We start from the raw sequence: 14,477 nt of genomic DNA on the forward strand, positions 1-14,477 counted from the left end.
GTGAAATATTTTTGTGAACTCAATAAGGTTAGTTGGTGACGTCATTAGTAATCCGACTCAGAGGACCATAATGAGCCATACAAAAAAATGTAAAAAAAAAACGACCTATTTCGTAGCAGTAAGTATAAAAATATCGTCTTATTGAGTTTACGAATATATTTCACGATATATTATATCGACTACGGGATTTTAACTTCACAACGATCAAACTTAGCTATTAGTTAGGTAACTTGAACAGACTGTTATATAAATATAGTTGTTATTCCATTTCCTTATCAAGTAACCCAATGTATCTGCGTGTTTTTCACGCATACTTAATTTGAATCTCCTCGCTGATATTTTATCTTTTAATGCTGTCAATAGATATTACATAAAGAAATAAAAGATTATTCTACAGTGTTATAAATCTAATGCAAAATTGATAACGATTCTACACAAAAATGCTTATCATCTTGCCATTACTGTTATTTTTAATATCGTCCAATATTTTTGTTATTCCTATTAACAATCGTTATTTTCCTATATTTTTTGTTTTGAACTTGACTTGGTACTTCACTTAATTTTGGGAATATTAAAATTAAATAGATTTATAATATAGTCTACTTTTAATTATGTAAACTTATTCACTTTTGATTTTGAAGACTTGTTAACTGGTGCCCATTTTAATATCGAAAGTTCCTTTTCAACCTGATATGTTATAATTATGAACGATACAACTATTTATTGATATAAAAAATATACATAATAAACTTACATATTTTGTTGTCCTTTTCGGAATTATTTTTGTTTCAATCAATAATTTCCGATTTTAATATTATTTTAAAATAAAACATAAAATCTTTCACTACAAGTCATATTTTCTATATTCTTAATGTGTTTTTTTTATGAACTGTTAAAGCGATAAACAGATAACCTCTCTTCTTTGGGAAGTTGATTAAGAACATAATTTGTTACGTTGAAACTTGTTTGTAATACTGTAGTGCAATAGAATGTTCTAAGGGTGTTTTTAAATCAGACGTTTAAATGGGACTACTGTCGCACCACAGTAAAACGATTGTCGTATACTGCACACGGATTTTCTTTTACAGCAAGTTTACACCAAAGCGGACAGTCTGCCCCTGCAATACGCAGTTTCCTACTTTCCTATTGATGCTACTTAAATTCGCACCGAATCGATAGTGAGCCACTATCGATAGTGTGCAGTCTAATCCACTACGCGTGTTATATTAAACTTAAATTTTCCTTTAACTCCGGGGCTAATAGTCTGTTGACACTCACCGGCTGACATAGAAAATAGCTCAACGAGGGAACTTGTTAGAGCAATCTGCACACGACAGTCACCAGGATAAGCATTACGATTGCCACGATTTTTTATGTAAAAACTTCGTCCATGTGTAGTACAACTGTTCAGCTGTCGTGCGATAGTGGTCAGACTTAAATCTACTAATTTGAAAGTGCCCTTAAATAATTTCTTTTTTACACATAGGTATCACGTGGTCGACCCATTTATGCCATCTGAAAATAAATTTGCGTCTATGTAGTAATGTTAAGTTATTGCTAAGTTCTTGTTAATGTTTAGTAAGGATATAATTTAATAACAATATTAAAACGAAATATTTTTGTACATGATTTATATTTGGTTTTATTTTATGGTTTCCTGTTACCATGACGACAACGACGACTAGTTTACACTAAAATACTATGTATGAGGTATGCAGCAATCCTTTGGACGTTGGAACCTTTACAGCATTAGCTGTATTTAATGCTAGTTAAAGCATGTTATTTTACCGCTTCTACGTGCAACAAACGTGCATGTAGTATTGTTACCGATGCAACTGATGTTAAGTGGATCCTGCTGCTTATATCTGTACCTGAACCCATATAAAAATCCTAAATAAATTCGATCGCAAATGCTTTGCTGCTGCTGAAAACTAAGCATGTCTCGTGTTAGTAGGTACCTACATTTGTCCTACCGTACCCTTAAAACCCGACTCATTTGTTTTGCCTAAGTGTAAATTATGACGCCTGCTACTACTTCTATTAATCAATTTTGGACTGGATTAGCGTCCGACCTGAGGTCACCCAAAGATGCGTTGCTACCCCTAAGGATTAAGTGAGAACGGCTAATGAAAGAATCTCGCTTCAAACCAGAACACAGCAGAGCGCTTAACAATGAGGGAGGAATAAACTTCTGAGTTAAAGATTTTATCCTGCCAACTTCTTATCTGCACTCTGTGCTACATTATTTTATTATTACATTATATTAGAACATAGATAGTAAGTATTTGTGCTTTGCGCTAACTGACCTAGCTCAAACCAGTTCCTAAATGTTGCCTACCGCCCTCATTATTCGTATGACTGAATAATATCAATTCCTTTGACTTAGAATACACAAAAAATATTGAAACGTATTTTCACTTCACAAAAAAATTAATCATTATTTAAAATGATGCTATATAATATTTTTATAATATAGGAGTAGCAGAAGAGCATGCAGTCCTGATTGTAAGTGGCTACTGCCGCCTATGAACATCTGTAATCAACCCCAGATAGGATTAGATTTTCCTACCTGAGGTCGGCTACAGATGCGCCGCTACCCCTGAGGACTAAGCTGGAACGCCTCGGAAAAGTATGTCTCCCTTACCACACCCCTCAAAACGGAACACAGCAGCTCCTAACACTGCTGTTATTAGGCGGAAATAGGTGTGGCGGTGGTGCAGTCGGAGTCGAACCACCTTCAAAATGAGGGACCTGAACTAAGCGAAATGTTTTGGTGCTTAAAGTACTATAGATACATAAATAAAGAATTAATTAAGTAGGTACTGAAGGAAATTCACCACTACTACATAACCAGTTTGAGGATCCAGGATAAGTTGGTGTGCCGGCATTCTTGCACCTCCCTGTTAGTTCTACCGACTACAACTAACGTACTATTATAATAAATATAATTATGACGCCTATTCTGAAACTTGTAGGCGCTATCTGCACATTCTGAATTCTAAGTTCGATTACCTACGCAGCCACGCACTTGTGCTGCATGGATTATGCAGTAGGCAGTATGTAAGGCACACGGTGTACCGCTACTGGATACGGTTACGTATTCATATTACACAGAATTTCAAGCAAATTACAATTGGATAGAGAAGTTTAAGGACTTCATACAAAGGAAGCAGTGATAGCCTAGCGGTTAAGAAACTCGGCCTCTCGATCGAAGGGTCCGAGGTTCAAATCCCAGGCACGCACCTCTGATTTTTCAAAGTTATGTGCGTATTAGAAATTAATTATCACTTGCTAAACGGTGTAGGAAAACATCGTGAGGAAACCTGCATACCTGAAACCTTATATAAAAAATCTCAAAAGTATGTGAAGTCTACCAATACGCAATTGGCCAGCGCGGTGGACTATGGCCTAATCCTTCTCATTCTGAGAGGAGACCCGTGCCAAGCAGTGGGACAGTAATGGTTGTTAATGAAAAAAATATATATTAATGAAATACAAAGGAAGTCGAAAAAGTATAGTTTGAACGGCCTCCCCGTTCAAACTATACTTTTTTCACCGTTTTACCTATTTCTATCGTGAAGCAATTCTTGCGTTTCGGTGCAAGGTGTGAATACCTGCTGCCTTATTTATGAGGCGACCATTTCATTTGCGACGCATCTGAGTTTGACTTTAGATAGAATCCTTGTTCTAAATAGACTTGGTTACAGATGTCCGTTGGCAGAGATCATACTTACCATCAAGTAGATTGCATGCTCGATTACTTCTATTTTCACTTTTATACCATATCCCCACACAAGATTCAGTTGTCCCACTGTAACCCAGCTGCAATGGACATATCAAAAAAGATGTACCTACACCGTCTGAGTACCGAATTGGGAATATTGGTGTTAGATTAAATATAATCACCATCCGCTACGGGCGATTTATATTGCACGTCATTATAGGTCATTTTAATCAAAATAAAAAAATGTTTAAAATTAACAATAAACAACACAATATTTACGAATCAATTTGTATTTCTACTATAATTTACAGCATAATCATAACATTACAAATATTGTACAAATAATTATAAATATGAAATAAGATTTCAAGACTACGAGCCATTGTAAATATATTTAGCTCAATTATTATAAAATACGATTGTCAATGGTTAGAGTAAAGTATCCAATATTGCTTTTGAGTTATTATATTAAACTTTAATCTTATAAATATTTAGTGTGAAATTATTTCACTATGGAGCGAATAAATTGACTTGTGTGTTTAAATCACGATCGTTTAAAGCAGTGTTTTTCAACCTTTTCTTTAGCACGACCCCCTTTGTATATAGGTACCTACGTAGGTACCTATTAATTAACATTATGTGGCTCCTAACCCTAATTTTAATCTGTATTTTACAATATTTCAAAAATCAAGTCCCTACTTCGTAATTATTTTCATAATTCGGTATACATTAAATACATACCTAATAAACACGTGGGCACCGTACCGTACCTACAAAATATATCCAATGTGTGATTTTTACTGAGGCTTCGCGACCACCAGGTATTCGTTGACAAGAGGTTGAAAAACACTGGTTCAGAAAAATTACCACCATAGAACAATAGAATGATCAATAGTATTAAGTATTCTATGGAGTTTCTTACATGAAGTAATATTAACTGCTAGGTAATTTAACTTTATATTTGGAAGAACAAACACCTACTATTTTTTATTTAAAGTATATACATTTAATCTCAGATCAATAAACATTATCTCCACCCCTCGGACAATATTTTGCAGCTTTCCAAAATCTATCGACTGCGCACACACATAATACCTGCAAATCATGTACCTACAGAATTTTTTTCAATATAAAGCAATTTCTCGGATGTCGTTACATTCCCAATATTACGGTATTTAACCACCATCGTGAGTCGTTAAGGCAAATATAATTCGACATCATATAAAAATCAGATTAGCAACTCTCAAGAAAACAACTTAAAATTATGTATGAATGCAATACAAGGCGTTGTTTTCCCTTTTCTTGATCTAAATATTTTGCGCCAAAGACCACTCGAATACCTTTACCTACTTGACTTTAATATCATACTATACTTTACGAGGCCGGTACATATTTTGGGAGAAAAACTTTACTACTTTTAAAATGTAATAGCAAATAATATAAGTTATCATCCGAAAAGGAAACTTGGAAGGAGAATAGATCTATAAATTATAACCCGAAAAGTCTAAATAGGACAATAGATATATGGTTCCCGTCACGAATTTTGAGCTCAATAAAGGGGAAGTAAGGTGCAATCCAATGAAACATACGATCTGACTGCCATCTGCTGGTAGTAATGGTCTCACTTCGTCCCGCTAATATCTACAATTTGCTATTCGACGCGACTCTATTTTCAGAGCGGACTAGCAGTTTGATGTTTCCATACTATACTAATTGGAAGCAAAAAACAGTAATTATCTCTTTCTACTCTTTCCGTACTAGTAATAGACAGAGCCCAAAACCCATGACGGGTATAATAGTTTTTATTTTAATATATCAAAATATTTATGATTGGAAAATGGAAGAAATTTATTGTAGTATGTGAAATATCATTTCTAACGTCTCACTCTATTTTACTTACATATTTACTTATACTATAGAACTTACAAGTAGTATCTACTGTTTCTTAAATATAACAAACAAATATTTTAAGGATTGTTTTCATAACTTGAGTTTTGTGCTGGACATTTTTAAAAATTTACACATATGTATGTGATCTGGATACAAGAATTTATAATTCATATAACCTGTTTTGTATAAACCGTATAATATCTTTGTAAAAGTATTATTATGACGAGTTTTTTGCCAGAGAGCAAAGTAAGAATAAAAATCTAAAAAAAATGCAAAAAAAAAAGGATAAGGAAAAGTTTCCCTCATATAGAATTATGCGAATTAAACCAATTAGAAAAAATCGATCTGTGCAAACGAAGCCATAGAATCACAACGTATCATATTGTCAAATATTGTGAAATAAGAAATAAAAAATGAAAATAAAAACAAAAACAAGATAATAAAAAAAACTGTATTTGTCAATATCTTCTCTAGATCTAGTCGAATGTTACGTCACAAGACTAGTACTGTTTTTTTTCGAATACATACAAACATTCAAAACCAAATTTAAATAGATAGATATGCCCCACCATATAAAATAACTATACACATTAACAGCATCAAAATTTGTGAACAAGGAAATAAGAGATTTCACTAATTAATTTTTTTACAACAATTCAAAAGTTTTTACAGATTTTCTATTCCATTATTTATCGACTTTTTAGATTTGGCCAACCAAAAACAAATTTAATTTCTAGGGCATTTCTAACTATTCAATCGAAATAACCCAACCACAAAACCTGGTAAGTCATAAATATTATATTTACAAAAATATCACGCAAGTTCCATCAACCACCGTCCTAGAACCAAAGCGTGTTAAACATTTTTGGTAATTGGCGTTTGCCTCCTAACCTTACGATACCTTAACCGGTTTACCAGAGTTTCGGGTGAGGCAATTGCATTACAATATTAAAGTCCGCGCCAAACATTTAGTCCGCTCTGAAGTTGTGGCGCGCAGGTGTAGTCAGAGAGCCAATGTGGTCAAACACAACTACAAGAATATACTCCATAGCAACGTAAGGGCACATTAACTGCGCTATGTCCCCGCGGTGAGAGCGGGCAGCGGAGGGTGCCGGGGGGCCCGCCTTGTCCACCTCGTCTCGCTGATATCTACCAATTTTCTGTAGCGACGCGACTCGGTACCCCCTGCTAAACAGCGGGGTTGGTATAATTTTATATTATTATGAAAGAATATTAAAAAATCCGGGGGTATTCACCCCTTGAGATGCCTGGGCAAAGACCTCCTCGTGAGACCCGAATAATCCCTACCCACCCCTATATTGCAAACGCAGACGCGGCATATGCGACCGGTGGGTATGAAGTCCCATCTTGCTTGCTTGCGACTCGTTTCTATATTCAGACCGGACTAGAAGATTGGCGCGGACTCTACTTCAATACAATATTAGTTCGCTTAAATTAGGTACACGTCATAAATCAACTTCACTCATAAATACACAGTTGCATTCAAATCTTATATAATACGTATAATAAATTCATTCATTTCGAGTCACGGTTGTATGTATGTGTTAACTTTGTTTAAACAGTGACTGTGTGTGTATTATTTCGATAGAGAATAAAATTCAAAATGGCGGTTTTGTTTCTCGCTCACACGTTAAAAACAACGAGCGAGAGGTAAAGAGCCATTTTGAAAAACAATATACTGCTAGAAGTTATATGTATTTATTTTTAAAAAATCCGGATATTTAGCATCAGTTGATCAAAAGCAAGACTTATTTTAAATAAAGGGTAATATTTGATAAAACCGTTAAGACTATGTGGTATTATTTTTGAATAAAATCTGTGTGGTTGTTTGTGAAGTAAATTTGTTTATAAAAATAACATTTTTAGAACGATTACAATAAAAATCTCACTATTTAATATTAATTGAGAGCTCTGGATTTTACTAATATCATCATGATTGAATTTTCAAAGGTACACACACATGTAAACCGCGTACATAAACAAATGAACCTAATATACTAGGTCTCACCCCTTATCTCCGACCATCTTGCATGCCGACTAAAAAGAGAGATAATATCTTAGACATGACTATTTAAATTATCAAATTATAAAATTTTAATCACCTTTACTTTTATTACTAACTTTGTTACTATAAAACAAAATTACATGAAAATCGAATCAGGCTTTGCAGATGAAAAAACAAATAGTATGGAGACCTCTATCTTCAGCAGTTTTTCAAAAATATATTCAATACACATAATCAATATAAATACAAAAATTAAAACAAGCGAATCTCATCTGACGTAACAAAAATCATCCACACACACAAGCAAACAAACATACATGCAACTAAACGTCATAAAAATAAAAACAATATCGAACTTACCACGTACCTACTTAATCTTGGTAAACAAAATTCGTGCATTGTTATCCAAATATAAAATGTAATGATATACACTAAAATCCCACTGCTGCGAATCATATTCAATCTAGTAAAAATATTTGTACGTACTTAGAAAAAAAATGTGTTAAAAATAATTCCGATTCGATGTATCAGCCAGTCTATTTTGTTTTCATAGTTAGTTAAATGTTCGTAAAATAAAAAAATAGAACTTAAACAAATTAAAGAATAGAACTGTTACTAATATATTATAGAACAGACTAAAAAACAATTAATTCATACAAGATAATATTTTTATGAGCTGAAAAAAAGTGATTTAAAAAAATTGATGTTAGGATAGTTTCTTATTATAAAGAAGAATTCCTGACGTATTTAAGGAGGTGTAATAATATTGTACAGGGATATATGAGGGAATATGAGGTCAATTTTTTTTTCTTTTTTTTTATACAGACCACTATAAAAGCAGCTATTGACAGTAATTTTCCTTGCAAATAGAAGAACCTTAGAAAAAGTAAAATGGTTAATTACCATGAATATAAATATTTTTTTTCGTAATAATCAGCCTCTATCTAATATATTGAGAATGCAGCCCTAATTCTTTATTATATTTCTAGTTATCTGATACGGATACCCATAATATTATCTTGATAATATAAGATCCTTATATGTGTTAGTGCGAGCAGTTATGTACTTTATAATATTAACCGTTAACGTTGTGCATCACTACACTATTTGGATAACAAACGCCACGACGTATCACTAAAACATAGCACAACAAAAAAAAACCAACAATCTTACACAAACATTCAGGTATCATAGTCTTCGTCTATTTGTAGGTTGCCGGAGTTGAGGTGGTCGATGTCCAGGGCCAGTGGCTTCGGGTCAGGTCTCTTTTCAGGTTTCGGAGGTTTGGAGTTCTGTCGCTGTAGCTTCTTATCGTTTTTTACTCCCACGATGCCTGCAACTGCCGTGTCTAGGACTTTGATCTCTGGTTTCTCAAAGTTCTTCGAGAAGTCTATATTGAGGATGGGGTTAGGTGTGCCCGGTGTGACTGGGGTGATCGGTGTTATAGGGCTTCGCGGAGGCGATCTGCTCATGTTGCGGTAGACTTTCAGCTCCTTTGGCACGGGGACCACTTTCTTCAGCTCGGGAGCGTAGCTGGACGTTGACGGTTGGGGCGTCGCGTAGCTTGGGTTCAACGTGATCACGCTGTGATGTTGGACCTCATCCGTGACTAAGGTTTCTTGGTAGAAGTTTGCCGTGCGGACCGGTTTGTCGTCAGGCTTGGTGGTGAGGTCGATGGCGATGTCAACAGGTCCGGGGGTTATATCCACTGAGTGTGCCCGCTTTAGATCCCTTGGTACTTGCTGTACGCGGATGTCGGAGCTGCTCGAGCTGTTGGAGTCCTCGCGCGCTATCCTGCGCGGTGGCACTGATGTGTCCGAATATCTTGAAAGGAAATAACATTTAGGATTAGTCACCAACCAACAACTAATACCATACAAAGGTATGGTAAAATGTAAAACAAAATGTGATTCTGAAAATGGATGAACCTTTTTACTCACACGGGAAGAGGAGAACCAATGAAGCTCATCTCTATTATGTACATATGCATTGCTGTGTTAACCTTGAGTACTAAGGCACCTTAACTCTGTATTTCCCTACTGGTTTTTAAGAAATTTTGTAAAAAAAATATAATTTTGCTTACCTAGATGAATTGGGCGAGCTCTCAGCACTCATCATTTCTTTCTCCTCAGCGACGGATACATCTGGGATGTTCTTCACCTGGAATAAAGTTAAAATAATAAATAAACTAAACCATTAAACCACCGGCCGCGCAAGGTGATAGACTGCGTGACTGTCGATACTTGCACGCACAAACTCCTAGATATAGAATAGAAATAGATAAAGATAATATGACAGTAACTTGAAGGAAGCATAACGCTTCTTCCTTACATATCGATTTTTAAAATTCAACTCCTCCTTTTATTAAGAAATATCGTTCCCTCAAACTTGCCAGGATCTATAATTATTTTAATTATTTTGTTTAATCAAAGAAAATATGTTCTTCTACTCAGGTGAAAACCTTATTTATTTTCCACCAAAAATACTACAAAATTTTATTGTATATTGTACAGTCACAAGCATAAATATTTATGAGCACATTAGCAAAAATATCCGTCCCAAGGACGAGTTCAGTAATATCTACCTGCACGAACGCAGCAAATATATCTGACACTAACAGGCAACATAATAAATAAGCATCAAAAATATGTGATGAAAATGTTCATGAAATATCCACCACCCCCATACTTCAAGCCCTCCAGTAAAAACAAAACTCACCAGATCCCTAAGGAAGTCGAACCTGGACTCCGCCAGGATGCACTGCTTCACGTGCGACGGGCTGAGGGTCTTCGCGTTTCTGGACAACGTCACCTGCATTGCCTTACTGAGCAGCGACTCCACGAACAGCTCCAAGGTGCGAGGTGATGGTGGAATCTGAGTTAAGGAACTGGGTACCCAGTAAATAATTTGCATGTCACCAAGAAATGTTCCACTGCTGGGAGAGAGGTTCAGTGGCAGAGTGAGATTTGGTAGACTTCACACACCCTTGCAATATTTGAAGGCCTCTCGGACGAGCAGGTTTCTTTATGTTTTCCTTCACTACTTTAGCAAGTGATAATAATTAATTTTGAAGGTGGTAGAACACTTTGATGTCCAAATTTGGCAGGACCACCACCATACCTATTTCTGCCTAATAACAGCTATGTTAAACGCTGTTGTGTTACGGTTTATAGGGAGCCTTTTCCAAGGTATTCCATCTTAGTCCCCAGGGGTACCGGTGCACCGTTGCCCGACCTCAGGTAGGAATATAATCCTACCTGGGGTTGACTACAGTAGTCCATGTGTGACAGTAGCCACTTACCATCAGATGGACTGCATGCTAGTCTGCTACTAGTATTTTATATAATAAAAATGCCATACACACTGAACTTAAAAAATTATAAGTGCTTGCGTGGGACTTATACCTCTGACCTCTCAACTCTATCACCCACCGCCACCCTGAACCTTTTCACATTTAAGAACCTATTCTGGCTACAATGCTCTTACCTACTTTTTTCTTTTATAATATAGGAGTAGCAGACGAGCATGCAGTCCGCCTGATGGTAAGTGGCTACTGCCGCCCATGGACATCTGTAACTAACCCCAGATAGGATTAGATATTCCTACCTGAGGTCGGCCACAGATGCGCCGCTACCCCTGAGGACTAAGCTGGAACGCCTCGGAAAAGTCTGTCTCCCTTACCACACCCTTCAAACCGGAACACAGCAGCGTTTAACACTACTGTTATTAAGTAGAAATAGGTGTGGCGGTGGTGCCACCGGAGTCAAACCGCAAAGGGTTCTACCACCTTCATACCTCTTACCTACTTAACATATTTAAATCTTTTCCTTGTACAGTGGAAGCAAATTTAAATTGCAAATGCCCTTTGAATATGAAGATGTTTCTAAAAATACCAGACAAAGGGGTCATCGGTCATCAGATCATATGAGTTATGAGCATGTAGTAAATGACTATACATATTATATGTTCTATGTCTATCTCTTAAGTGAGGACAAGTCTGCAAAGTGCAAATTTACCACAGTGAAGTGTTTAGAAAATAGTTTATGGAATATAACAACTAATAATTTGTTGTTAATAATAGACATCTGTTTTTTTAATATACAAAATTAATTTTTTTAAACAAACTATTAAAAAAAAAATTAAAGGTTTGATTGAGTAGGTCTCCTGCCACATTTTTTTTAATGTGAAGCACTTTCATATTAATAACCATCTTAGACTTCTAAGGTGAAAACTCATCTACCATCAGGTTTAGGTAGAACCTCTGTTTTGTCAGAGATGTCCAGGTGAAGTGCTGTTTTGCAATGCAATGCATTTTTTTGCAAAAAAAAACATTAATTTAAGAATTTTATATAAAAAAAAATCAACTTCCATGCTTCGGCTCATAAACCATGGGTTGCTTTTATTGGATAGTAGGTATTAAACCTCGTCAGAGAACCTATAGGCATTATTGGGTTGCAAACATTATATTATTGGTGCTTATGCTTCCATAGACAGTCAAATAAGTAATATTTAAAAGATAGTCTTATATATAAAATTCTTGTGTCATTTCATAATGTTAGTTACCATACTCCTCCGAAACGGCTGTACCGATTTTCACCAAATTTTATATGCATATTCAGTAGGTCTGAGAATCAGTTACTATGTATTTTTCATACCCCTAAGTGATAAGGGTTGTTCACCATTAAAAATTTTTTATTTATATGGCTACACATCGTTTGCCGGGTCATCTAGTAAGTATATAATATTTCTAATTAGAAATTAGTAATTTTACAGTGTCAGATTTTTGATGACCCTATATTTGGTTTGTTTAATTCTCATCCCACTGTCGCAGAGGTATAGTTCATACTTCATACCCATGATTTGTATGAAGCTGCAATAATATAACTTGTGATAATCGCAACTATGTTTTTAACTTTGCAAAATGTATGGCAAATAATTTATTCAAGGCATGTATGAATAGTTTATATCTAATTGGTTTCCTGTATAAGTTCCGTTACATTTACAAATTGTATATAAGCAGGATGCAGGAGCTCTTTTTATTAAATTCTTAATTAACTGCATTTTATATTTTGGAAGGTGGTGAAGCCAGTATGAAGTAGAAAATGAATTTGCAGTCCTCGTGATGGTACGTGATCACTAGCACTTATACACGTACTAGCTGACCTGGCAAACATTGTGTTGCCATTTAAATAAAAAAAATGTTAAGGGTGAACAACCCTTATCACTTAGGGGTATGAAAAATAGATAGTAGACGATTCTCAGACCTACTGAATATGCATATACAATTTGGTGAAAATCGGTAAAGCCGTTTCGGAGGGGTATGATAACTAACATTGTGACACGAGAATTTTATATATAAGATTTGACCAATATATAAATAGGTTCTGCCATAATCCGATCACAGATGTGTTGCTACCGGTGAGATCTAAGATGGTCGCCTAATATGTAAGTCTGCCATGATCCACACCAAACACCTAAAGGCAGAATTGCTTTGTGTTCAATATGAGTGTGGTGATGGTACTCCCCTTTTTGATCTATATGTTAATGCTCTACAACCTTTCAAGCACAAGACCAATACTTTTAAAAACCTAAACAACATGACATCTAGAATTATTTTAATGCTGCTGAAGTCCAAGACATAAAGTGGAATACTAATGCAATTTGATATAAGATTTTTATACACACTAATGTTAATTTTACACATTTAATGTTAACTTACAACCCATATAATATGTATTAGACACCTCAAAAATAAAGGAAGCCTGGGGCATATCAAACTTAACCAAGTCACTCCAATATGTATACAATGAGAAAAATGAATATAAATATACGAAAAATACTAAGCCACAAAATTATTTTTAAAATTAAGACTATAAATCCCTTATTCTGCCAAGCATATACCTGGTTAATATGTTACACACACATTATTATGTAACGATAAAAAATCTTCCATAAACAGACATAATAACCACTGGCCACTCATAAAAACAAAGGTGCCATTATGATCATAAAGAATAAACAAAGACAAATTTTACGACGCAATTAATATTATACGCATATTTTATGAATAATAAGGTACCAAACCACGATAGATAGACATAGGACGCCTTTATAGTTAAAAATAATGTTTCAAATGAGTCCTGACTCTAACACGATTGATTGAGTTTAATTGGAGTGTCAATTTGAAAAGGATATAAATTATGATTGGCACAGCCTGCGCCACCTTGCCCACCTCCTCGTCCGTCTGCATAATCTTCTTAATTCTTCCCTACAAGCAAACAATGTCATCATATCACCAGTATCAGTATTATCGACGAAAACAACACCTTTTATTATGCTGTTGGACGCGGCTCACACCAAATTTCAACTTACGGCTGGGAACCTCGCATTGTATTTTCTCTTTTTCGACGGCATAATGGCGATCCGTTCACTTTAGCACTTAATAAAGATTAAAATTAACTCACTTCGCCATCACCCAGTGATACTTCTCGCGCATTTTTGAGGTTATAAAAGGGAGACGTTCGCAGCCTACTTCATTTATATACGAATTTGACAGTTCTTCCACCTCTTTTTACAGACTAGTTTTTACAACTATCACTATTTTTCCTAAACTTCACTGAAATAAATTTAACAATATTATCTTTATGTGTAAAATAAAGTTCCTGTATGAATAAATTTGATATTTTTTTATTTGCTCCTAAATTTAGTTGAAAATTTACCTTATAACGTTATTATTGCGTATGAATAAGCTAAAAAATCATTGATTAATAAAATGTACACAATATAAAAGAAAAATGAATAATCGTTCAAAAACTAAATTTATTTTTATTAGTTACT

General features: G+C 34.9%; 1 protein-coding gene across 1 annotated transcript; it reads right to left on the reverse strand.

Moving 5' to 3' along the window:
- Positions 1-7,719: 7,719 nt before the first annotated feature.
- NC2alpha (negative cofactor 2 alpha) lies at positions 7,720-14,211 on the reverse strand. The gene is made up of 5 exons (XM_073077748.1): positions 14,013-14,211; positions 13,836-13,908; positions 10,359-10,501; positions 9,724-9,800; positions 7,720-9,464 (listed from the first exon to the last, which is right to left on the reverse strand). Exons 1-5 carry the CDS (start codon positions 14,052-14,054, stop codon positions 8,822-8,824), a joined length of 978 nt encoding a protein of 325 aa, XP_072933849.1. The 5' UTR covers positions 14,055-14,211; the 3' UTR covers positions 7,720-8,821.
- Positions 14,212-14,477: the final 266 nt, after the last annotated feature.

This window comes from Epargyreus clarus, unplaced genomic scaffold (genome assembly GCF_041222505.1).
Source record: "Epargyreus clarus isolate Ecla_fem2 unplaced genomic scaffold, WU_Ecla_fem_2.2 ptg000011l, whole genome shotgun sequence".
Taxonomy (NCBI): domain Eukaryota; kingdom Metazoa; phylum Arthropoda; class Insecta; order Lepidoptera; family Hesperiidae; genus Epargyreus; species Epargyreus clarus.

Excerpts from the sequence above, each read along its gene's own strand:
- NC2alpha (XM_073077748.1), bottom strand. The coding sequence starts at position 14,054 with ATGCCGTCGAAAAAGAGAAAATACAATGCGAGGTTCCCAGCC. Across the intron at positions 10,502-13,835 it reads GGCTGTGCCAATCATAATTT|CTCGCACCTTGGAGCTGTTC; the intron begins ATATCCTTTTCA and ends TTCCACCATCAC. Across the intron at positions 9,465-9,723 it reads AGCTCGCCCAATTCATCTAG|ATATTCGGACACATCAGTGC; the intron begins GTAAGCAAAATT and ends TTTCCTTTCAAG.